The following is a 26,069-nucleotide window of genomic DNA, read 5'->3' as shown; positions in this document are numbered from 1 at the left end:
TCGATATAGGTATGGGATTTTATTTACATTCTTGCAATGCGGAGAAGCGATGCGATTAGAAGACGGTGCTCGTTGGATTTTCAGGTTTAGTTTTCGCGTGGTGACACCGACATTTTTCATTACGCAAATTGCACTCAAGGACTACAGGGAAGGCCTTGCCAAGAAGACGCGAAACTTTTAATCTCCAAGATTCTTCAACAAAAGTTGGTAGGAGTGCGCTCAGAACTTCAAAAATGGTGCTCACACCGCGTCCAGCTCCTTCTTCTGCAACGGGAGGCCCTGCGTTGTGACACGAAGCGCACGCTCTAATTCAAGCTTCACGCCTTCGTGCGAGGACTCGGCAACGGAAAATTGGGCTGTGACCCGCAAGGAACGCGGAGCGAAGCATGAGCTGCCCTTCATCGCCTGAGGAACCCTTCCATGGCGAGTAGGTAAATATGACGTCACCACTGTAGAAGTCCACTTGCACCATTCGCCTACCATTGGCGCAGTAAGAAATCGCGGTCCCGAACTGGCGGAGTTTGCTCAGGCCATGCCAGGTTAGTCCACCGACTTCAATTCCTGGGAGGAACCTCCAATGGTCAACCTGGTTGGAGCTCCAAACAGATGCTTTTGAAGGTTCGTCAAACTCCGTCCCTATAACAGCATCAAGACTGCTTTGTGCGAAGCACATGATGTGGGGTTCTGTAATTATTGATGTTTTATAGAAAGACCTGACTTCAGCAGAAATGGTACAGCAGTGCTGTGGGAAAAATAGTCCTGCCTGATTTCATTCTACGCTTTAAAGTACGCGTGCAATCATAATCAAATCACTTCAATATCTGCTCTTACTCGCCAAGTGGAAACCTTTTATGGAAGCTATGACACCAGGTAAAATTCGTTCATGGCCAACTTCATCGGCTTTATGGTGTACTCGGTTTTCTCGGCCAGAACCACCGTCAGTAGGCGTATCGAAACATTTGCAGCAATTTTTCGTGTTCGAAGTTCACCCGTCAGCGTACAATGTTTGCCAGCTTAGAACATCTAGCAACATTTCGTTCCACCTGTTCCATTCCGCCTTTCCGATGTCTCTCTCCCGCTCTCAGGACGCGGGAAATAGGAAATATATTATTTCGCTCATTTCACTTTATTTCACTTCTGCTTGTGTTTCATTTTAAGAGACATTGAGCTGAGCAAAAAATACCAGATGTGGACGATTCTTCAACATACGCTCACGACTCTTGCTGGTCAATCCCTCCGCAGCCTTTTCATTGATATTTTTCACCGAGAATGGCTCAGTTCTACCTACTGTCCTGAACTAAAAGTACGGATAATGTTTCAGATATCTTGTAGCTATCTTTTAGGGTGACTATCAGTTCTCTCTGGTCGATTTGTTTCCCCTAAAGTTCTTGCGAAAAAATATCTAGGAGAAATAAACATACCTGCGTTCCTCCAGAATGAAGAAAATCGCTGAAGCAAGACGCCTGTAGATTTGTGGAATATATACCCAAGAAGCACAGCGGCGATACGACGGGCCGATAAAAATACAAAACGATGGCACTCGATAAAGGTAAGTGATTTTATTTGCTTTCTTACTATAAGAAGAAGCAATATGATTAGAAGACGATGTTCATTGGCTGTTCACGTTCAGGTTTCGTTTGGTGACACCGATATATTCCCTTATGCATATTTCACTCAAGGGCCATACGGAAGGCTGTGGCAAGGTAACGCGAAAATTGCACGTTCCAAGATTCTTCAGCCACACTTGGTACGAGTGCGCTCAGAACTTCAAAAATGGTGTTCAGGCCACGTCCAGCTCCTTCGATTCCAACGCGAATGCTCTGCGTTGTAACAGGAAGTTCACGCTCGAATTCAAGCTTCACGCCTTCACCAGACGACTCGACAATGGCAAATTGGACTGTGAACCGCGAGAACGCGGAGCGAAGCATGAGCTGCCCTTCATCGCCTGAGCAAGCCTTCCATGGCGCGGAGAAGTATATCGGGTAATCATTGTAGAAGTCCACTTGCACCATGCGCCTTCCGTTGGCGCAATAAGGAATTGGAGGCCCGAACTGGCGGAGTTTGCTCAGGCCATGTACAGTGATTCCACCAATCTCAATTCCAGGAAAGGCAGAGTGGAACTCCTGCGGTCCGGACTCGAAACCTTCTGGAAGCTTGACGAGCAGCTTGGAAAATATTTCGTCGTCTAGGTGGACGTCCGTGAAGTCACATGGAGAATCTGTAAATCCAAACGTAACAGGACGCACGGTTAGCTCACACTAGCGAAACAGTTTCCTGCAAGGCAAATCGTCGCGCTATATTCGCGTCGTCATAGCACACTAGTACGGTTGTGGCCTAATGAGAAATTTGTTAGAGAATTACCGAAGTATATCCTTATATTGCTAGATCTCTGGAATAAGGTAGTAGCCATGCGTAGGTATTTGTTTAAAAAAAGCCGGCAGATCACATGCCCTGTGGGAATCGATGTTATGCGATGCAGTGTGCGGAGAACCTACCAAGTTAACGAAACGACGCTGAGAGCACCAAGACGTAGGCGGCTCATTCATGACCTACATAACACCCGTGTCATGACATTCATGTCATGAGTCCTCAGGAGTCCCTTTAGCTAAGAGACCTTAAGGCGAAAGCCTTAGTCATGCTCATGACTTTGACTTCGACCATCGACCTTTTCCTTCACTTAGTACCACATCGGAACCCATCGCAATGTTTTTTGAACTTTAATCTTTTTTCCTTGAGTAATTCTCAGTTTTGCTGAGTTATGGTCATGACTATGAGTTCTACCATTATCCTTTAGTGTTTCCTTCACTTAATGCCCACGTCCGAACCCATTTCAAGTCGTTTTTGACTATTAATGTTTTTTTTCGCTGAGTCATTGTCATATTTGCTGAGTCATGCCCATGATTATCACTTCTACCATCATACATTACTGTTTCCTTCACTTAGTGCCCACGTCCGAACCCATTTCAGTGTTTTTTGAGTGTTAATCTTCCTTTCGCTGAGTAATTGTCATTTTTTGCTGAGCCATATCACGACTACGACTTCTACCACCATCGTTCAGTTCTTCCTTCACTTAGTACCCCCGTCCGAACAAATTTCAGTGGTCCTTGAGTGTTAATCATTTTTCGCTGAGTCATTGTCATTCTTGCTCAGTCGTGGTCATGACTATGATTTTTACCATCATCCTTTGGTGATTCGTTCACTTAGTTCCAACTTTAGAACACATTTCAGTACATTTTGAGCGTTAATCTCTTTTTGCTTACTCATTGTGATTTATTCTGAGTCATTCTCATGACTGATTTCTACCATCATACTTTAGTGTTTCCTTCACTTAGTGCCCACGTCCGAATCAATTCCAGTGGTTTTTGAGTGTTAATCTTTTTCGCAGGGTCATTGTCATGACCTGCATGACAAGCACATCATGATATTTATGTCATGACCTATCACATATGTTTGTCATATACTCCTATCATACTATGCCAATTTTGGTACCTACCAAGTTAACGAAACGACCATGAGAGCACCAAGACGTAGGCGGCTGTTTCATGACCTACATGACACGCATGTCATGACTTTCATGTTATGCCATATAATTTACGTTCGTCATTTACTCTGGTCATAGTATGCCAATTTTGTTACATACCAAGGTAACGAAACGACCATGAGAGCACGAAGACGTAGGCGGCTAGATAGATAGATAGATAGATAGATAGATAGATAGATAGATAGATAGATAGATAGATAGATAGATAGATAGATACTGTCAAAGTAGCAAATGTTCGCCAAGAAATGCTTCTCATTTAAGACTTGAAGGACTCTTAAGCTTCGCCTTTGAGAGGGGAACGCGATAGCATTCTAAGATCCCTTACTGCTTCTCACGCTTCCCAACAACTGCAGCGTATGTAACCGTAATGTTAACCCAGAAACGCTGGCGACGAACGCTATGCACGAAGGCGAGCTTTCTGGTGAAAACGCGGCCATTTGGATTGGCCGATCCCAGAGGTAGTGCACAGCTGCACCCAAAAATTACATCATTTTCATATTTCTGTTATTGTTTCTCACTTTTAATATTTCAGTCTGAGTACAGTTAACATAAAAGGCATGCGCTCTCGATGTTTTGCTTCTTGACATTTGTTTGTGGACTGTCATTCTCAAAATTACGAGGAAAAACTTTGTCAAGAGTGTAACACTAGGTATGAGCAACTTTAGTATTTGAATTCTCGGGAATGATTGACACATACCACATGTCATATAGCAACGCATGGCATATACATATGTGGTGTGTTAAAGAAAACACAGCATATCCACGAAGTGAATGCTGATGAGAGGGCGAAGCACCGGGGGATCAATCGGGTCACCGTGAATCACCCGTATATATATATATATATATATATATATATATATATATATATATATATATATATACAGCGCTTATACTTGTGCACCACAGCGCCCATAGCGGTCTCCATGCATACCAGAGCTACAGACGACGACGAGGGACAATGCTCGGCCCTAAGGTGCTTCGCCCCTAACAGAAACCGAACTTTTGAAATAGCGCGCCAACCAGCAGATGGAGCGCGCTGGAGCTACTGAGCGCATGTAGCGGCAGGTTTAGACAACAAAGTGCCATTTGCCGCGTTTCGCTCTGACCGTGAGTTGGCGAGCTACAGCCGCTGAAGTGAGCAGACGAACAAGCGGCTTTTACATTGGTGCTAAAGTGACAATGAAGGAATTGGAAGAACAGCGTGTGTGCGTGTGAAGTTCTGCTACAAACTTGAGAAAATTTTCACAGAGACATTTCAGTTGCTTAGACAAGCATACGGGGAGCACTTTATGAGTCGCACACAGTGCTATGATCGGTTCAAGCGTTGTGAAGACGGAAGAATGTCGGTTGGTGACGATCCCAAGCCTAGACGACCTTTCACATCCACAGATGATGACCCCGTCGAGAGAGTGCGAACTGTGATTCAGGGAAATCATCGCCTGACTGTTCGAGAAGTCACTGACGAAGTGGGTATCAGCGTATGATCATGTCATGAAATTTTGATGACAAACTTGGGATGCGTTGTGTCAGTGCAAAATTCGTGCCGCGTTTGTTGACTGACGAAAAGAAGCATACCCGTGTTGAAATCAGCCAGGAACTGCTCGCCGCTGCCCATGACGATGAAAACTTTCTTAAGAACATCATAACAGGTGATGAGACATGGGTTTATGGCTATGATGTTGAAACGAAAGTGCAGTCATCGCAGTGGGTGGCCAAAGGATCTCGTCCAAAAAAAGCGCGCATGAGTCGGTCAAAAATGAAGGTGATGTTGGTTGTGTTTTTGACTGCTAAGGCATTCTCCATCGGTAAATTGTACCACGTGGTCAGACGGCAAACAAAGAAGTTCACCAGCGAATTCTAGCACGCTTGAGATATTCTGTGCTCAGTAAGAGGCCTAATGGTGCGAAAAATAGGCTTGGATGTTGGACCATGACATTGACCCGGCTCACGCGTCGCTGCTTGTCCGCAGCTACTTTGCGAAACACCACACTCCAGTTGTGCCCCACCCACCATATTCTCCGGACCTAGCCCCAGCAGACATTTTTCTCTTCCCCAAGCTTTGAAAAGACGTCGTTTCCAAACCGTAGAGGATATCCAGGACAATGCGAGAAGAGACCTGCGCGCCATTCCAGAAAGTGCGTTCCAGAAGGCTTTCCAAAAATGGAAGAAAAGATGGTAAGAGTGCGTTGCCAGCAGAGGGGACTACTTTGAAAGAGACAGCACTTAACATGTTGTACCATAGGCAGTAAAGGTGTTATAGCAAAACTTCGGTTTTTTTTAACAAACCTCGTATTCCTAAATCTATATAGAAATTCTAGCTCACGGACAACCCCACCGAGGCGGACACCATTTTCCTGCGCTCGCGCCCGGCCTCCTTTGTTCTCCAAGTTTTCTAATACATAGGCTGATCATTTAAAAGTTTTAAGATATTTTAAAAAATCAACTGTGGGAGCAAGCGTATTTGTGACCTTTGAGCTGTTTTCCTCGAAGCGGTGGACATTACTCGCATCAGAAATCGAATTGCGCATTGGACTAATAACAAAATTATTATTTAATTTTTTTAATTAAATAATTCACGGCACATATTGTCATTTCCAATATGTAGCTCGTGATTTTTCAAGGCACATCCCACTGGAAGAAATTTTCAGCATGGCACGGGTTTTGAGATATGCGACATCAAACTAGCAGTAAAAATGCAGTGTTGTTCGACTTAATTTTTCGAACAAAACGTTCTTTATACATTGAAGCACAAAACTAAATCGAAAGCGCATGTATGGCACACTTTGTAAATGATTATCTTCAAAGTGACGTCCTCCTGTAATTTCTTGTCGACATGCCTTGCAAATTTGCTTGTTAGAATTCATAAATTGCATAATGTGCCGTAAAGTAATTAATTACGAAGTTGTCATGGTTGTTAATTAGCTCGATGAGGCATTTCTATGTTCCGTTCAATCACCATCCACCGCTACGAGTAATTAACCAAAAGGACTACAGTTAAGCTATCTGAAAAATGAATTTAAAAAAAATCCAGTAAGGCGTAGAAATCATCACCCAGTATGTCCATCCACACTACAGAGCTAGAGAACAATATACACGTTTTCTTGCTTCTGTTGACTATGTCACGTCATCGGCAAGCCCCAATACCATCTGTTTATTACTGCATTTTGGGCATCCGAACTACATCTGCTGGAAACTGTAGAAGTATACGCCCTACATATAACGACGACCTTTAACATTACAAAGAAAGAAACCATTGAAAAATGTAATTTTCTATTGAAGTGTTGTTTCCCTAAAGGTTTGTCTCACACCCGTCGAGGACAGGTAATACGAAAGTGCTACGGCTAGTTTCGACTGAAACAGAAAAACTTCTCCTATCAGGCATAGGATAGTGAACTCATTCATGCGACTAAATTTTGAAGAGTAGATATGCCAAGGGTCAGCATACGGATGTGATTGTGGTGGAGGTGGTAGCGATTCACTGGTTTTACAATAAAAAAACATCCACATTGCTGCATTATACCTCTATGCAATCTCCGATTGGAAAAGTAAAAACTTTCCTGTACAACAGGGGCTTTTTCGGCAGTATTCAAAATTAAGAAGTCTACTGTACAAAGTGATTTAAAGTTATCCCATAGGTTCATTCGACTAACGCCTTTAACCGTATTATTTCTACCAGTGACTGCTCTTTACTTATCTCCACATAAAACATTGACGACAAGTTAAGTTGAATTGTGTTAGTACCCAGTCAGGAAGATGCTGAGTTGCATGTACTCTGATGATGCAACTATGAGAATTATGAAGCCTTGTGAAATGCCGTGACCTTATTGCTGTTTGCGCATAAGCTCGTAGGAAACTGCTTATAGTCCTGTATTCATTTACACAAGCTTGTAGCTTCTGCTTATATTTCGCTTACTATCTGCCCTGGTGACTAAACAGATACCGAAAAATATTTCGTAACGTTTTATACAAAGGCTGCTGGCATCAAGAAAGCTTTAATGCTTTATCTGTTTGTCAATGTGCATTTGAGTCTTGTTTATTAGAGCGGACAAATAACAGCTACAATGTGACCCTACGCTCAGCCTCTCCATTTAGCATGTAAAAAAGAACACTTATAAGAATAGTAAGTTCGCAAAGTGCTCTCCCCTCGCGTGAGCAGCGGCAGCTCGGAATATGATGTGGCTGTCCTGCGCAAAATATTCTTACAATATTACCTAGAAGTAAAACTGGCACTGCAATAATCTTGCATGCACCGGACGACATGTATGTGAGGGCTTTGGATTTGGATTATTCTGGAAGAGCGAGGACACCTTTACCTGTGTAAGAAGCCTACACAGTGCTACACAAGTGCCTGTGTAGCACTGTTCTGTATGTGTTATTAAGACATAATGTGTGTTATTTCCTTCACATTACATAAGCGTCTTTTTTTCGATCATAAGAATTTTCGTTCAGATGCACATAAACATGAAACCGTAAATGCACCGGCCGGCCGCAAAAGTTGGATGACCGACGACAAGGTGTTCGCTTGCTGTGCGACTGTTTCGTTGTTTCAATTTTTTTTGCTTTTGCTCGCTTGCTTCTGTTCTGCACGTGAGTAAACATTATTAAAAGTAGAGTAGGGGTGAATGAAAATGTTTTAATCATTATGTTTTAAGACAACATTATCTGTGACGCCATGGCCACCTTTACTTACCAATTTTTTCCAATATACCTTGAACAACATTTCTTCACATTTGTTTTCACAGACGTTTCAAGAACCGATGAACGCTTGGCGGCGGCATTTTACGTCGCTATATATTTTGTGAGTTAAAGTGACCCATGTTCTCACAAGATGTCACGTACGATGACGGAACTCTTCTGTTTAATTCGAGCGGTAAAATGTATATCCGAGAGTACTTGCTCGGTAGATGGGCTACCTACTCTACTGGAGGGCGCACCTACGAATGGTCACCACAGCGCAGTAATGTGATACCACTTGTTTATTAGCCTACAAAATTGCAAAAGTACTACATATTGCATCTCTGGCTGGCCATATTTTTGTCTTAGATTGATTCCAAACCGTATTCATATTGAAAAAAAATGAGGCGGCAGACAGATTAGCCTCTGCGACAGACAAATCATATACCTTCACCCCCTCTCGAATTCTCAATATCAAATGGCAAGTTTTGTTTATTTAGACTACGACTAAAACTTATTGAAGCGACTTAGTTTGATGACCAGGCTAAGTTTCTCCTATTCAGCAGTGACTCGTTTTGCGCTTCACTATATACCAAGGGTTAGAACGCATCTTTAATGAGCTCATACATCGACTATGCCTGGAGGTGACCTACACACCTTACGTCTTTCAGAGAACTAAGAAGGTGCTACCAGCTGCTTGCACCCAGTGTAAAAATGCTCATTCGTCAGTTCAGCACCTGCTCACTGAAGGTCCACAATACAAGCTCAAGCGAGAGACCTTACTCAGCCATTTGATTTGACTAGATAAGCGTCTTTCATCAGTTGAAAAAATCCTGGGTCACTAGTCGTGCCCAGACAAACAAAGACAGGCTGCCATAGCTGTTCACGATTTTCTGACACATACTGAGTTTATCCAGTCTATTTGAAAGACGACACATTGTGACCATGCTCACTATGTCCCTTTGTGCTGGTGCATGCGCACTTCTAATATTTTATACGCTTTAGTATTAACCGTGTTATAATAAACACATCGTGAATGCGCGCACATCAAGACAGTTTTGGTAGCACTAGTTTCGAGTGAACGCTTGCATGTCGCCGATACAGCGTGCTCTAGACTGTGTGTGTAGCAGGCTACCCATCAAAATAACACTATTCATTTGCTATCTTTCCTGCCTTTCTTTCGTTCTAGTTTTCCTGTCTTGTTTTTCTCATTCCGAATATTTCTCATACTCTAAAGTTGACTTTGAATAAATGCGACAGCAGTCCCTTCAGTGGGTCGTTTTCCCACTTTCTCATCATTTATTATATAACAATCATTTCGGCCAAGCCACCTCAAAGGCAAACCATCGCATACCCACGTAGGAGCAATCGCCAGAACAGCACAGGGCCCCTAATAAAACTTGCATTATGGTCACGTCAGGTTTCCGTCTGGGTAACACTGCAACTAATTGTATAGACTAGGGATAAAGGGCAGACTAGTGAAAGTGCTTAAAGGTTCAGTCATACGATAAGACAAGGTCGCCGACTGTGAACGGTCAGTTATAGACAATAACGGTCACAGGCTACAGATGCAGCCTAATTACGAAGAAAGCCAGCGAGCATTCATTATCAATAATGCGCTGTATTGAAGCCCTCAGATTTTAAAGTTTACGGAAAGGGAGTAACAGGATACATTTTTCTTATATCATAGAAGCATATTTTTGTAGAATGACACTATATCCGAAAAAGTCCACTTTCGGACGCTATAGCGTTCAAAATTTGATAACTAAGCATGTTTATTCACGCGACAAATTAAGGTGACTACTTACCAGTCCTGTAGACCATTGCAGCACAGGATGAAGAGCACAAAGCGATTACGGCAAGGAGTTTTGCTGGCCCCATGTTTCCTAATAAATCTGAAAACATATCCGGAGGTTATGAAGTGTCAGAAAAATGGAGTGCAGTGTATTAGTAGTAGATTAGTAGCTTAGTAGTAGATGTAGTAGATTAGTATTAGTATTAGATTAGTGGCTTAGTATTAGTAGGATTAGGATTAGTAGCTTAGATTATTAGATTAGTATTAGTAGCAGTGTATTAGTAGAACGTGAAATGTACCTGGTGCAAGATCTCGTAAATTTTGCAAGTTATTTCATTCCCTGCTACAGTGCTTCCTAGGGTAACGATACGCGTCACAGAAAGTGTAACAACCACGAACACTGGCTCTTGTTATGTGTTCAGAATTTCACACCGTTGTGCTGGGCATATTGTAACTCTTCTCACTACGAAGTAAAAAGTACATAGATATTAGATTGTTGAACACATTGAAGCAAGCGTCTAATCAGCGGGTAAACAATTGCACTTCGAGGTATATGGATAACGAGAACACTTTTTCTGTTTTGTTGTGCTCACGTGACTTCAAAAAGGCCACCGCTGCAAGTTTATTGCTAAATGCAGCATAAAATATTTCATACTGTTCTCTTCGGGAAACCCGACGAGTAGTACTTTGCACAGACGTCGGTGAACGTCGGTCTGAAAGCCCTGTTTGAAGGTTGCAATAAAATTTTATACAATCAAATGCATATTCAACAAAGCTGAAAAACTCTAATACTTGTTTCTCTATGTGTTTTCTTGGTTATTCTACCTGACCAAAACAAGAAGCCCCACTTGTCTTCTTGATTTTAATTCCTAAGCAACAACATAATACAATTGAAGCAGATAGTTGGTATCAGTATGGTGGCGCAAGGACAAAGGGACTTACATTCTAGTCGCACCGTTGTTTCTAGAGTGCCGTTGGAGCGAGTCTTGTAACTTGACAGTCCTCGGTGAACGCGAGCTGGTCCTGGCTATGGCGCTGTGCGAGAAGTTCTGAACGGGGCCTGTTCCGAAGAGCTTTATAAAGCACAATTTCACGGGCGTCTGCAGACCACTGATAAGTTCATGTCGTGTTGAACGCGCAACAACAGCCGCGTTGAGCGTGACCCCGCTTGCAATCTTAACGGTACGTTTCATGATGTCCGATGCATCCGTCACTCCTTTATTGGCTCTAACAAGGAGCTTATTGACCGCGGCGCTGAGACGGCAACGACGCGAGGAGATTGCAGCGATAAAATACCAATCGCAGAAACACACTCGGCTGTCTTACCGCTATCAGAGCTAAATCCGGATGTTTCTGCGTTTCCCTTGGGGTATATCTGCATCGACTAATTGGACAGAAACCGTGCATTACTTCTGGCAAGTGTAGATATATTCGCAAGTGCTAGTCCGTGTTGTATGAAGCAGGTTAATCAATGCAATCGTAGAACCCTCTGTCTTTTGCAACTTTTGTGTGCACTACAGCCCGTGCAATCCTCCAAAGTGCATTTTCGCTTTACTGGCATTAAACCTGCGTTGTGCTCCTTGAAAACAGCACCAGGTATGAGAGCACATGCACATTTTTTATGATATCGTATGTATGAGATATATGACGGGCTAATCATCTAGGACATCGGTATTCCTCCTAACTCTCCCTGATGCAAGAAACGGAGGCAAGGAAATCCCGATAAACATTTCACCACTTCTGAGCCATGGAGCCACGAAGCCACCTAAGAAACAAGGCTGCAACGCCGATCAGGTGGTCGATCCGCATTTTTTTTTCGGTGTTCTTAGCCGAACATGAACCGACAAAACAAGCTTGTCTTGCCAATGTGGGAAATTTCTTTCGATCACATACAATTCACTTCATATACAATTCACAATTCACATCCGGTCATCACAACGTTATTAAATGGTCTTAAGCTTGTTACACATGGCAAGCACAGATTCGGCTAGTCTTAAAGATAAATGAGATTGATCATTTTTCAATAATTCAAGTGCACTTTGATTGGGCGGATTCGCAAAGACAATTCGTGAGTGATTCGCGAGTTTGTCCAATTCATATTATTTTTGTGCGTTTCATAAAGGCAGGACTTGTCTCACTAACATGAGCTGCATGATTGAGTGTCCTTGGCGATGTTCCATGTGCCTTTTAACATTGAAAAGCAAAAGTACAAAGACACTCGCCACGCGCTCCCTTTAACGTTGTCCTTTTAATCACACTGATTCCTAAAAGCCCCAGAAAACAAAATGCTAGAGTAGACCCGACGACTTTAGTGCCCTCTACAGTTCACCGCCTGTTCTTCAAATTATTTGTGCCCAAGTTGTGTCTCCGGCATAAAAATAGACGGAGCAATTTGCAGCGTTTCCGTGGAACCAGGGAAGCACTTTTAGGAACCTATAAATTTTGAGCCAACTCCTCCGACTTAAACTCGGCCCCAGGAAACTGGACGGTTTTCAAAAAACTGTAGGATTTCGCAAGTAACACTTGAGTAAGATGCATGCGCTTGAAAGTGTGGCTTTTAGCCGCCCTTCACCATAGTTGGGCTGTCCTCTTCTTGCTGCCAGTGCTCCACATCTTGAAACCGAAGCCAGGGGTGATATTATTTGTAGTGTTCTCTTTGCGTCGATGCTTTGGCTCCGTAACAAGGTCCGTACTTGTGGCGCCCTCCTTAGACTTTATTAGAGTGCCCGTACAAGATTACATCATCCCCCTCCAGAAAAAAAAGAAAACAAAAATCGCGCAATCTCCGTAAACTAATTTTTAAAGCGCTTAGTTTCCATCAAGATATTATACGTTGTATTCAATATCTTGTCCAACGTTTTCCTGCACTCTTTCAAGCAACTCGGGAGCTTCTTGAGCACATTGCTCTTGAAACGTTCCTGTGAAGCTGTCTTAACATCGCGCACGGTGCCAAATGTCCATTCTTATAAGTATATGGTTCTCATCATTGAAGGAAAAAAAGAGAACATAAAATCACACGTAGCTGGCTGCCATGCACACAACCAATGGAGAACACCAGCCCATTATTGAGACACTAAATACCTCGCAGAGACGAAGCAGGTGGGCCGCTGTCGTAATTGAGAAACCATTTACTTTCTGTCTACAGTTGTGCGTGTTTGCCTCCCACAATCACTCTGAAACACCTCAACACATTCTAGTAATGTCGCTGATCATCTGTTCAGGAGGAGCAAAAGCAAGCTGCACAATTAAATAAACGCTTAAGAAAAAAGGACGGACCAAAATCACATTCACACAAACACACTTCTAAGTTTTTTTTCCTTTTTGTAACGAAGGCGTCATAAATTGGCTTGAAACCTGTTTCGATTTAGCGACTTGCACATAGCACCAATTTTCGATGCACGTACAATTCTTATGAAATAGATCTGGGTCACTTTTGATGTAATATTACCAAAATTGGTACAAAATCAAACGTTATTTTCTTTCTTTACCTATGTGAGCAGGGAAAAGAAACCTTGTGGCAACTCGTCTGGTCTATAAAACTCGTCTATAAAATCAGCTGTGCCGACTGTCCCGCGTCGTACATCAGGGAAAACAAAAATCTAAAAGAAAGAATCAGACAACATGAGAACGACGTCAGAACATTCAACCGAATACGCAGCGCCGTCGCCGAACATTCCGAAGACGCCGACCACAAGATTTCTTTGCAAGAAACCCAAATCCTTAAAACAGAGACAAACTGGCTAAAAAGGCTACTACTCGAGTCTTGGCACATTCAGAACACAGCGGGTAATATAAACCGCGTGAAGGGCATTCTTCCTTCTTTGTATGTTCATGGCCTTGCAGACGCAACGAAGGGAAGAAAGCACCCCCCGCTCTAGGTCAGCAACACCAAAACAACTGGTCCCCCACCCCCCTGTCCCTCGTCCACGCATTCCCGCGACTAAAAGGCGCCCAGCATCGGTCAACCCAGCCGACCAGCGACGCCGAAGCCCCCCCCCCCCCCCTACCCCACCCCCACCACCTATTTTGTCTGTGTAGAACAGGGGCATGTCAAGTGTCTCCGCACCTTACGCTCTCTCCCCCTTCCTCTCCTTTGTTACGACGGACCTTTTAAAAGCGGCACACCGCCACCTCCGAAGAATACCCCCTGAAGAAGGAGCCGAATTGTTTCCGAAACGTCGGGCTAGTAAATTTCCTTATTTGGTTGGAGTCAATCTTAAAGTTTTAATTCAGCTTAATTGGCATGTTCGCCGCTAAAGTTCAGGAACTAACTGAAAAGTACATCTCATCTCGCATCATTACCCCCAATTCTGATGCTCCTTGGTTCAATGCCCATCTAAAACGTCTACGTAACCTGAAAAAACGCCTATATCGTTCTGCAAAACACTCGCCAACTGACACACGCTTGTCTGCTTATGAGCCCGCATTTGAAACGTACGTAACAGCACTAAAGAACGCTAAATCTAATTTTCTAAAGAACGTGCTTCCAATATTCCTCACGGCAGTTTTAACTTTATTAAATAAAAACAAAACGTGCACATGAGTTGGCAGTTGATTATCATCTGAATGGCAGATGGCCCAATCTTCTTATGGGTACCCACGAGGTGCATTCTCGATGACTTTCTGCAAAGGTGACTTCAGTCCCATTGCTTGTGATGCATCCGCTGACGTCTTCAGCTGGTTAGAGCCCAAAGAATGGGAAATGCTGACCGCCTGCAATATGGAGTCGCTCCTCTTCCTAAGAAGATGAGGCCGGTTGGCGAACGAAGTGCCAACCTGCCTTTGTGCAGGAATTTTGAAGCTTGAACCAGGCCCTATAAATGTACAGGGCACAGACGGTAGAGCCCCCCATGGCACCCGCCGTAGAAGTCCCAGTGCCCAAGGCGACGGCAAGTCCATCCACTTTTCTTTCCGTGTAGCACAGCACATCACAGCATGAGACCTACTGGCCCCCTGCCACAACCTGGATGAATGTCCATCTTTGGTCTGACCTTCAAGTGCACCTTGAAATGCACACCCCGGGACCCCCGCACTTGGTGCCGCTGCCACTCAGCAGCGGCTTTCTGATAAATTTCTTTTTGATTTCATGCCAAGTGTTAGAGGGCGTGGAGTAACTCCGCGCCCGGTGCCTCTCTCGTTGCACCGATCCTGGTGAGTTGGGCAAACAATCTCAACCAAGGAAACGGTGGCAGGGGGAACCACGAGCAGGTGAGAGTAGGACTTCTCCCCCCTGTAGGACTTCTCCCCCCAAGACTAACGTTAAAAAGTTTTGGAGTGTAATCAAGCCCTTGCGCAATGATCACATAACTCTGGATGACCCATTGGGAAACCATGTACCTAATGAACAGTGCGCTGCCATCCTTAACGACACATTTGTGCGAAATTTTTCTATTTCCTGCAATGACTGCCTACCTCCTACTCGCCAGAACGACTACGTAGCTATGCCTCCAGTGATAGCTGAAACTGCTGGTGTTGCGAAACTAATTGATTCCCTGAATCAGAACTCATCGCCTGGTTACGACTCTATTAACGCTAATCTGTTATCCTAACCAAACTTTTTCAGCAATCACTGGATACGTCTGCTCAACCTAGCCAATGAAAAATCGGGAAGGTGGTTCCACTGCATAAGTCAGGTAACATAAATCTAACAGCCAATTATCGCCCCATCTCACTCTCAAGTACTTGCTGTAAGTTGCTCGAACATATAATTTTCAAACATCTTGTTAACTTCCTTGAATCAAATGCATTTTTCACACCAGCTCAGCATGGATTTAGAAAAACATTTTCATGTGAAACTCAGCTTGCAATCTTTACGCATAAATTGCATCGTATTCTCGATCGTTTATCATTTGCAGATTGCATTTAAGACTCAGCTAAAGCATTGGTAAGGTTTGTCATCAACTTTTACTTTATAAACTAAGTCAGCTAAACCTTGACACTAACATCCTGAAGGGGATTGAATGCTTCCTTTCTAATCGCACTCAATTTGTAACCACAAACGGCCATAACTCACCACTTCGAAGCGTAACTTCCGGTGTACCGCAAGGTTCAGTGCTCGGGCCTCTTTTGTTTCTCATTTGTATTAACGACCTCCCCTCCACTCTTTCATATAACATTCACTTATTTGCTGATGATTGTGTTATCTTTCGGGACAGAACTAATGCAGAAGATCCTAACCACCTGCAGTCTGATCTAACTACTGTAGCTATTTGGTGCAAAAATTGGTTAATGGAACTAAACGTTGGCAAATGTAAAGTGATGCGTGTATCCCGATTAACTAACAGCATGCATACATATTATCTAAATAATGTTCCCTTGGAAATGGTTAACTCTTACAAATACCAAGGTGGGCATATCTCTGCTAACTTATCTTGGAATGTTCATACCGACTACGTAATTAGCAATGCTAACCGCATGTTTGGCTACTTGCGCCGTAACTTTTCAACGGCCCCTTCATCCTTAAAAATCCTTCTTTACACTACCCTTATACGTCCGAAACTAGAATATGCATGTGCTGTTTGGGATCCTGGCCCTGATTAACTAATTAATTCATTAGAACTCGTTCAAAATAATTCAGTTCGTTTCATCTTACGTGATTACAATAGAACTGCAATTGTGTCTGCCATGAAAACTAGCCTTTCGCTTAGTCCACTTTCTTTTCGTCGCAAAATCGCATGTTTAGTTCTTTTTCACAAGCTATACCATCATTCAGCACTACGCAATGATTTCATTTTTCAGCCACAATACGTATCGCCTCGATTCGACCAACGCTGTAAGGTTGGTCTCGAATCATGTGACACTAAAACTTTTTTGCAATCATTTTTCATTCGGTTATCCACGGAATGGAACCACCTCCCCTGCGGAAGTCGTATTCATTCACGAAAACCAAAGGTTTCGAGCGGCTTTAGCTAACATTGCATTATCGAAGCATTTTTTCCTACTATATGTTTGTAACCTAAGTGCATTTTGTATTTTGTATTTACCATTTTACTGTCGTACTTTGCTACCAATTTCTTACGACGATTTAAGACTAACTAAAACTGTATAATCAGAAGCCTTTGTACATTATGCTTTTTTATTATTGTTTTTATGTTCATTTGCTGTAACCCACTCCCCTCTTTATTGCCTTTGGCCCTGAGGGTAACAATAAAAAAATGAATAAATACATAAGTTTGCATATATTGTTTGTATACTTGTTTGTTCACAGAAGGACCTGGTTTCGGCAGGAACGGAACAGCGGTGCTGTATGAAAAATGGGCCGGCCTGGTACAGAAGCCTCATATTTGAGGCTGTAAGATTAGCGCGCAATCAAAACAAAATGACATGAATATCTGATCTTGCTCACCACGTACAAACCTATTATGCAAGCTGTAACAAAAACTAAATTCTAATCATGACCAACCTCGTCGGTGGTATGGCTTTCGGGGTTTTCTCGGCCAGGACCACCGTCAGTAGGCGGAATGAAATATTTGGAGCCATTCTGCAAATATTTGCAGTTTGAAGTTGACCCTGTCAGGGTACATGTTTGCCAGCTTAGGACATCTTGCAACATTTCGTTCCACCAATTCCATTCCTGCTTTCAGATGGCCCACTCCCCCCCCCCCCCCCCCAAGGGATGAGAGAAATGAGACAATTTTTATGTCACTTGGAATTCTGTTTGTGTTTTATTCCATGAGATATTGAGCTGACCAAAAAATGCTAACTGTGGACGATATTTCAACAAACGCTCACAACTGTTTTATTTGTCAATCCCTCTGTAAACTTTTTATTGAATTTTCCTGCCGAAATTGTCCAGTGCTCCCCACTGTCCTGAAATGAAAGTACTAATAATGTTTCAATTTATCTTCTAGCCGACTTGCTGTAGGGACTATCGGTTCACTAAGCCAAATCGAGAAAATGAAGTTGTTTCCTCCTCTAGGTCAATTTTTCCCTCAACGTTGTTGCGGACGAGTATGTAGTATAAATAAACACACCTGCGGTCCTCCACAATGAAGAAAATGGCTTACGATACCATACCTGAACATTTGTGAAATATTTCCTCAATACTACCGCCAACTTCTCGGATATTCTATAGAAGCACAATGGCGATACGCCATGCCGATAAAAACACAAAAACAAGGCACTCGATAAAGGTACGGGATTTTATTTACCTTCTTGCAATGAGGAGAAGCGATGCGATTAGACGACGGTGTTCGTTGGATTTTCAGGTTTAGTTTTCGCGTGGTGACACCGACATTTTTCATTACGCAAATTGCACTCAAGGACTACAGGGAAGGCCTTGCCAAGAAGACGCGAAACTTGTAAGCTCCAAGCTTCTTCAACAAAAGTTGGTAGGAGATCGCTCAGAACTTCAAAAATGGTGCTCACACCACGTCCAGCTCCTTCTTCTGCAACGGGAGGCCCTGCGTTGTGACACGAAGCGGACGCTCTAATTCAAGCTTCACGCCTTCGCCCGAGGACTCGGCAACGGAAAATTTGGCTGTGACCCGCAAGGAACGTGGAGCGAAGCATGAGCTGCCCTTCATCGCCTGAGCAAGCCTTCCATGGCGAGGAGGTAAATATACCGTCACCACTGTAGAAGTCCACTTGCACCATCCGCCTACCGTTGGCGCAGTAAGAAATCGCGGTCCCGAACTGGCGGAGTTTGCTCAGGCCATGCCAGGTTATTCCACCGACTTCAATTCCTGGGAGGAACCTCCACTGGTCAACCTGGTTGGAGCTCCAAACAGATGCTTTTGAAGGTTCGTCAAACTCCGTCCCCATAACAGCATCAAGACTGCTTTGTGCGAAGCACATGATGTGGGGTTCTGTAATTATTGATGTTTTATAGAAAGACCTGGCTTCAGCAGACATGGAACACCGGTGCTGTGGGAAAAATGGTCCTGCCTGATTTCATTCTAGGCTTTAAAGTTCGCGTGCAATCATAATCAAATCACTTCAATATCTGCTCTTACTCGCCAAGTGGAAAGCCTTTTATGGAAGCTATGACACCAGGTAAAATTCATTCATGGCGAACCTCGGCCAGACCTACCGTCAGTAGGCGTAACGAAACATTTGCTGCAATTTTTCGTGTTCGAAGTTGACCCGTCAGCGTACTATGTTTGCCAGCTTTGAACATCTAGCAACATTTCGTTTCACCTGTTCCACTCCGCCTTTCCGATGTCCCACTCCCGCCCCAAGGAAGGGAGAAATGGGAAATATTTTATTTCCCTCATTTCACTTTATTTCACTTCTGCGTGTGTTTTATTTTATGAGACATTGAGCTGAGCAAAAAATACCAGCTGTGGACGATACTTCAAGATACGCTCACGACTCTTGCTTGTTAATCCCTCCGCAGCCTTTCCATTGACATTTTTAACCGAGAATGGCTCAGTGGTACGTTCTGTCCAGAAATTAAAGTACGAATAATGTTTTAGTTATCTTGTAGCCATTTATTTTTTCGGGTTACTGTCAGTTCACTCTGGTCGATTTGTTTCCTCTAAAGTTTTAGCGGAAAAATATTTAGTAGAAATAAACACAGATGCGTTCCTCCAGAATAATAAAAATGGCTGAAACTAAGATACCTGCAGCTGGACCTCAATAAAGCTATTTCACTCACTCACCTGTAGTTTTGTGGAATATATCCTCAAGAAGCACAGCGGAGATACGACGTGCCGATGAAAACATAAAACCATAGGACTCGATAAAGGTAAGTGATTTTATTTGCTTTCTTGCAATAAGATGAAGCGATATGATTAGAAGACGGTGTTCATTGGCTGTTCAGGACTAGGTTTCGTTTGGTGACACCGATATATTACCTTACGCGTATTTCACTCAAGGGCCATACGGAAGGCTCTGGCAAGATCACGCGAAAATTGCATGTTCCAAGATTCTTCAGCGACACTTGGTAGAAGTGCGCTCAGAACTTCAAAAATGGTGTTGAGAGCACGTCCAGCTCCTTCGATGCCCAAGCGGATGCTCTGCGTTGTAACAGGAAGTTCACGCTCGAATTCAAGCTTCACGCCTTCAGTAGAGGATTCGACAATGGCAAATTGGGCTGTGAACCGCAAGAACGCGGAGCGAAGCATCAGCTGCCCTTCATCGCCTGAGCAAGCCTTCCATGGTGCGGAGAAATATATCGGCTCATCATTGTACAAGTCCACTTGCACCATACGCTTTCCATTGGCGCAGTAAGGAATTGGGGGCCCGAACTGGCGAAGTTTGCTCAGGCCATGAACAGTGACTCCACCAAATTCAATTCCAGGAATGGCAGAGTGGATTCCCTGTGGTCCGGACTCGAAACCTTCTGGAAGCTTGACGAGCAGCTTGGAAAACATTTCGTCGTCTAGGTGGACGTCCGTGAAATCACATGGAGCATCTGTAAATCCAAACGTAACAGGGAGCACGGTTAGCTCACACTAGCGAAACAGTTTCCTGCAAGGCAAGTCGTCGCGCTATATTCGCGTCGCCATAGCACACTAGTACGGCTGTGCCCTATGATAAATTTGGTAGAGAATTACCGAAGTATATCCTTATATTGCTAGATCTATCGAATAAGGTAGTAACTATTCGTAGGTATCAGTTAAAAAAACTTGGGGGACTCTTAAGCTTCGCCTTTAAGAGGGGAATGCGATAGCATTCTAAGATCCCTTACTGCTTCTCACGCTTCCCGACAACTGCAGCTCATGTAACCGTAATGTTATCCGGGAAACGCTGGCGACGCATGCTATGCACGAAGGCGAGCTTTCTGGTGAAAACGCGGCCATTTGGATGGGCCGATCCCGGAGGTTGTGCACAACCGCGCCAATAAAGTTACATCATTTTCAGATTTCTGTTATTGTTTCTCACATTTATTATTTCAGTCTACGAATATTTCATGTAAAGACATGCGCTGTCGATGTTTTGTTTCATGACATTTGTTTGTGGACTGTCATTCTCAAAATTGCGAGGAAAACTTTGTCAATAGTGTAAGACTAGGTATGAGCAACTTTAATACTTGAATGTTGGGGCAATATAATCCCCATATACCACATGTCATATAGCTAGGTGTCGCATATACATATTCCTAAATATATATGTAAATTTTAGCTCACGGACAACACCACCGAGGCCGACTCCGGTTTTCTGCACCCGAGCCTGGCCTCCTTGGTTCTCCAAGTTGTCTAATACACGGGCTGATCATTTATAAGCTTTAAGAAATAAAAAAATCAACTGTTGGGAGGAAGCATATTTGTGACCTTTGAGCTGTTTTGCTCGAAGCAGGTGGACATTACTCGCATTCGAAATCGAAATGCACATTCGACTAATAACAAAATTTTTATTTGCTTTTTTATTAAATAATCCACGGCACATAAGCCATTTCCAAAATATAGCTCGTGATTTTTCAATGTGTATCCCATTGGAAGAAATTTTCAGAATGGAACGGGTTTTGAGATATGCGCCTTCAAACTAGCAGTAAAAATGAATTGTTGTTCGACTGACTTTTTGAATTTGCTTCTTACAATTCATAAATTGCATTATGTGCCGTAAAGAAATTAATTACGAAGTTGTCATTGTTGTTATTACCTCGATGAGGCGTTTCTATGCTCCGTCCAATCACCGTCCGCCGCTACGAGTAATCAACCTCAAGGACTACAGCTAGGCTATCGGAACAATTAATTTTTAAAAATTCAGTAGAGCGTAGAAATGATCACCCAGTATGTCCCTCCACACTACACAGCTAGATAACAATATCCACGTTTGCTTTCTTCTCTTGAGTGTGTCACCGCATCAGCAAGCCCCAATACCATCATTTTATTACTGCATTTAGGGCATCCGAACTACATCTGTTGGAAATTGTAGAAGTATACGCCCTACACAGAGCGACGACCTTTAAAATTACAAAGCAGAAAACGTTGAAATATGTAATTATCTACTGAATTGTTCTTTCCCTAAAGGTATGTCTCACACACAGGACAGATAAAACTAGTTTCGACTGAAACAGAGAAACTTCTCCTATCAGGCATAGGATAGTGAACTCATTCATGCGACTAAATTTTGAAGAGTAGATATGCGAAGGATCAGCATACGGATGTGATTGTGGTGGAGGTGGTAGCGATTCACTGGTTTTACAATAAAATAAACATCCACATTGTTTCAATATACCTCTATGCAATCTCCGATTGGAAAGGTAAAAACTTTCCTGTACAACAGGGGCTTTTTCGGCAGTATTCAAATTAAGAAGTCTACTGTACAAAGTGATTTAAAGTTATCCCATAGGTTCATTCGACTAACGCCTTTAACCGTATTATTTATACCAGTGACTGCTCTTTACTTATCTCCACATAAAACCTTGACGACAAGTTAAGTTGAATTGTGTTAGTACCCAGTCAGGAAGATGCTGAGTTGCATGTACTCTGATGATGCAACTATGAGAATTATGAAGCCTTGTCAAGTGCCGCGACCTTATTGTTGTTGGCTCATAAGCTCGTAGGAAACTGCTTATAGTCCTGTATTTATTTACACAAGCTTGTAGCTTCTGCTATATTTCGCTTACTATCTGGCCTGGTGACTAAACAGATACCGAAAAATATTTCGTAAAGTTTTATGCAAAGGCAGTTGGCAACAAGAGAGCTCTAATGCTTTATCTGTTTGTAAATATGGATTTGAGCCTTGTTTATTAGAGAGGACAAATAACAGCTACAATGTGCACCCTACGCTCAGCCTCGTCATTTAGCATGTAAAGAAAACCACCTATAAGAATTGTAAGTTCGCAAAGTGCTCTCCCCTCGCGTGAGCAGCGGAAGCAGCGGAAGCAGTGAGCCGTGGCTGTCCTGGGCAAAATTTTCTTACAATATTATCTAGAAGGAACACTGACACTACAACAATCTTGCATGCACCTGACGACATGTATGTGAGGGCTTTGGATTAGGATTATTCTGCGTAGCGCTGTTCTGTATGTCACACGGGTTGATTATCCACCGAACTAACACATAACGTATGTTATTTCTTCCACATTACAAAAGCGTCTTATTTTCCCATCATAAGATCTTTGGCTCAGATGTACGTACATACACATGAAACCTAAAATGTACCGGTTGGCCGCAAAAGATGGATGACAGACGACAAGGTGTTCACTTGCTGTGCGACTGTTTCGCTGTTTCAATTTTTTAGCTTTTGCTCGCTTGCTTCTGTTTTGTACGTGAGTAAACATTATTAAAAGGCAGAGTATGGGTGAATGAAAATGTTTTAATCATGATGTTTTAAGACAACATTATCTGTGTCGCCATCGCCACCTTTACTTACCAATTTTTTCAATATACCTTCAACAACATTTTTTCACATTTGTTTTCACAGACGTATCAAGAACCGATGAACGCTTGGCGGCGGAATTTTACGTCGCTAGTATATTGTGCCAATAAAACTGATTCATTTTTTCACCGGATGTCACGTACGACGATGGAACTCTTCTGTTTAACTCGAGTGGCAAAATTTATATCGAGAGTAGCTGCTCGGTAGATGGGCAATCAACTCTACTCAAGGGTGAATCTACAAATACTAACTACAGTGCACTGATGTGATACCAGTTTATTAGCCTGCGAAATTGCTAAAGTACTACATATTGCATCTCTGGCTGTTCATCAAGTTATTTCAATGGATCCCGAGGCGTATTGGTATTGAACAAAATGAGGCAGCAGGCAGACTGGCTTATTCGGCACACGAATCGCATACCCTGACCCCCTCTTGAATTATGAATATTAAATGACGACCTTTTATTTACGTTACCACAAAACTTTGTGAAGCGACTTGGTTTGATGACCAGGCTAACTGATCTCTCATATTCTGCGTTCACCCGTTTTTGTGCTTCACTATATACCAAGGGTTAGAACGCATCTTTAAAGAGCTCATACATGGACTACGCTTGGAGGTGACCTACACACCATACGTCTTCACAGAACTAAGAATGTGCTATCAGCTGCTTGCATCCTGTGTAAAAATGCGCATTCGTCAGTTCAGCTCCTGCTCATCGAAGGTCCACAATACGAGCGCAATGCCATTTGATTTGACTAGATAAGCGTCTTTCATAAGCTGAAAAATTCCTGGGTCACTGGTCGTGTCCCAGATAAACAAGGACAGGCTGTCATAGCTGTTCACGATTTTCTGACACATAGCCACTGTATCCCGTCTATTAGAAAGACGACACATTGTGACCATGCTCACTATGTGACTTTGGGCTGGTGCATGTGAACTTCTAATATTTTAGTACGCTTTAGTGTTAACCCTGATATAATAAATACATCGTGAATGCGCACATCAAGACAGTTTTGGTAGCACTCATTTCGACTGAACACTTGCATGTCGCCGATACAGCGTGCGCAAGACTTTGTGTGTAGCAGGCTACGCAGCAAAATAACACTATTCATGTGCTAACTTTCCTGCCTTTCTTCGTTCTAGTTTCCTGTCTTGTGTTTTTTCATTCCGAATATTGCTCATACTCTAAAGTTGACTTTGAATAAATGCGACAGCACGCCCTTCAGTGGCTCGTTTTCCCACTTTCTCATCATTTATTATATAACAACCATTTCGGCCAAGCCACCTCAAAGGCAAACCATCGCATACCCACGTAGGAGCAATCGCCAAAAGAGCACAGGGCCCCTAATAAAACTTGCATTCATGGTCGCGTCAGGTTTCCCTCTGGGTAACACTGCAATTAATTCTATAGACTAGGGATAAAGGGCAGACTAGCGAAAGTGCTTAAAGGTTCAGTCATACGATAAGACAAGGTCGCCCACTGTGAACGGTCAGTTACGGACAATAACGGTAACAGGCTACACATGCAGCCTAATTACGAAGAAAGCCTGCGCGCATTCATTATCAATAATGCGCCGTATAGAAGCCCTCACATATCAAAGTGTACGGAAAGGCAGTAACAGAGTACATTTTTCTTATATCATAGAAGCATATTTTTGTAGAATGATACTATATCCGAAAAAAATCCAGTTTTGGACGCTATAGCGTTCAAAATTTGATAACTAAGCACGTTTATTCACGCGAGAAAGTAAGGTGACTACTTACCAGTCCTGTAGACCATTGCAGCACAGGATGAAGAGAACAAAGCGATTACGGCAAGGAGTTTTGCTGGCCCCATGTTTCCTAATAAATCTGAAAATATATCCGGAGCTTATGAAATGTTAGATTAATGGAGTGCAGTCTATTAGTAGTAGATTATTATTACACTAGAGGACGTCAAATGCACCTGGTGCAAGATCTCGTAAATTTTGAAACTTGTTTCATTCCCTGCTACAGTACTTTCTAGAGTAACGATACGCGTCAGAGAAAGTATAACAACCACGAACACTGTCTCTTGTTATGTGTTCAGAGTTTCACACCGTTGTGCAGGGCAGAATGTTACTCTTCCCACTTACGAAGTAAAAATTACATAGATATTAGAATGTTGAACACATTGAAGCCAATGCGCATAATCAGCGGGTAAGCAATTACACTTCGTGGTACAATGGATAACGAGAACACTTTTTCTGTTTTGTTGTGCTCATGTGACCTCAAAAAGGCCACCGCTGCAAGTTTAATGTTACATGCAGCATAAAATATTTCATGCTGTTCTCTTTAAGAAACCAGACGAGTAATATTTTGCACAGAAGTCGGTGAACGTCCGTCTGAAAGCTGCTGTTTGAAGGTTGCATTAAAATATTTTACAATCAAATACATATTCAACAAAGCTGGAAAACTCTAATACCTGTTTCTTTGTGGGTTTTCTTGACTAACTGAACAAAACAATGTTTCTATATTTACTTGTGATTATTCTATCTATCGTTTATCTATCTGATTATTCTACCTGAACAAAACCAAGAAGCCCCACTTGTCTTGTTGATTTTAATTCCTAGACATCGCGTTTCTGACACAATTAAAGGAGATAGTTGGAATCAGTATAGTGGCGCAAGGGCAACGTTACTTACATTCTGGTCGCACCTCGAGTGCCGTTCAAGCGAGTATTTGTCCTGTAACTTGACAGTCCTCGGTGAACGCGAGCTGGTCCTGGCAATGGCGCTGTGCGAGAAGTTCTGAACGACGCCTGTTCCGATG

The 26,069-nt window shown here is 42.9% G+C and overlaps 3 protein-coding genes across 7 annotated transcripts in view; all 3 read right to left on the bottom strand.

The window, feature by feature from the left end:
- Positions 1–11,207, bottom strand: part of LOC119459558 (uncharacterized) — a 63,402-nt gene extending 52,195 nt beyond the window's left edge. Inside the window, exon 1 of the mRNA XM_037721269.2 lies at positions 11,119–11,207. The gene's annotated coding sequence lies outside the window, so the exon portion shown is untranslated. The remainder of the gene's footprint in view (positions 1–11,118) is intronic.
- Positions 1–26,069, bottom strand: part of LOC119458159 (uncharacterized) — a 96,763-nt gene that overhangs the window by 52,247 nt on the left and 18,447 nt on the right. For 2 of the 5 annotated variants that reach the window (XM_049670806.1, XM_049670804.1), the window contains exon 3: positions 19,808–20,367. In XM_049670806.1, coding sequence (XP_049526763.1) covers positions 19,820–20,367 — 548 coding nt within the window. In that variant the 3' untranslated portion in view covers positions 19,808–19,819. Of the gene's footprint in view, positions 1–1,548; positions 1,659–19,445; positions 19,574–19,612; positions 20,368–25,043; positions 25,131–26,069 lie in introns of those variants that run through there. The other 3 variants (XM_037719985.2, XM_049670805.1, XM_049670803.1) reach the window with 3 other exon arrangements.
- Positions 1,650–26,030, bottom strand: LOC119458161 (uncharacterized). Its single transcript, XM_037719989.2, has 4 exons — positions 25,956–26,030; positions 10,953–10,973; positions 10,024–10,110; positions 1,650–2,218 (listed from the first exon to the last, which is right to left on the bottom strand). The coding sequence occupies exons 3-4, from the start codon at positions 10,094–10,096 to the stop codon at positions 1,671–1,673; spliced, it is 621 nt and encodes a 206-aa protein (XP_037575917.1). The 5' UTR covers positions 10,097–10,110; positions 10,953–10,973; positions 25,956–26,030; the 3' UTR covers positions 1,650–1,670.

This window comes from Dermacentor silvarum, chromosome 7, assembly GCF_013339745.2.
Source record: "Dermacentor silvarum isolate Dsil-2018 chromosome 7, BIME_Dsil_1.4, whole genome shotgun sequence".
Lineage (NCBI taxonomy): Eukaryota > Metazoa > Arthropoda > Arachnida > Ixodida > Ixodidae > Dermacentor > Dermacentor silvarum.
The sequence above is the reverse complement of the archived record's forward strand: the minus strand, read 5'-3'. Positions and strand labels throughout refer to the sequence as shown.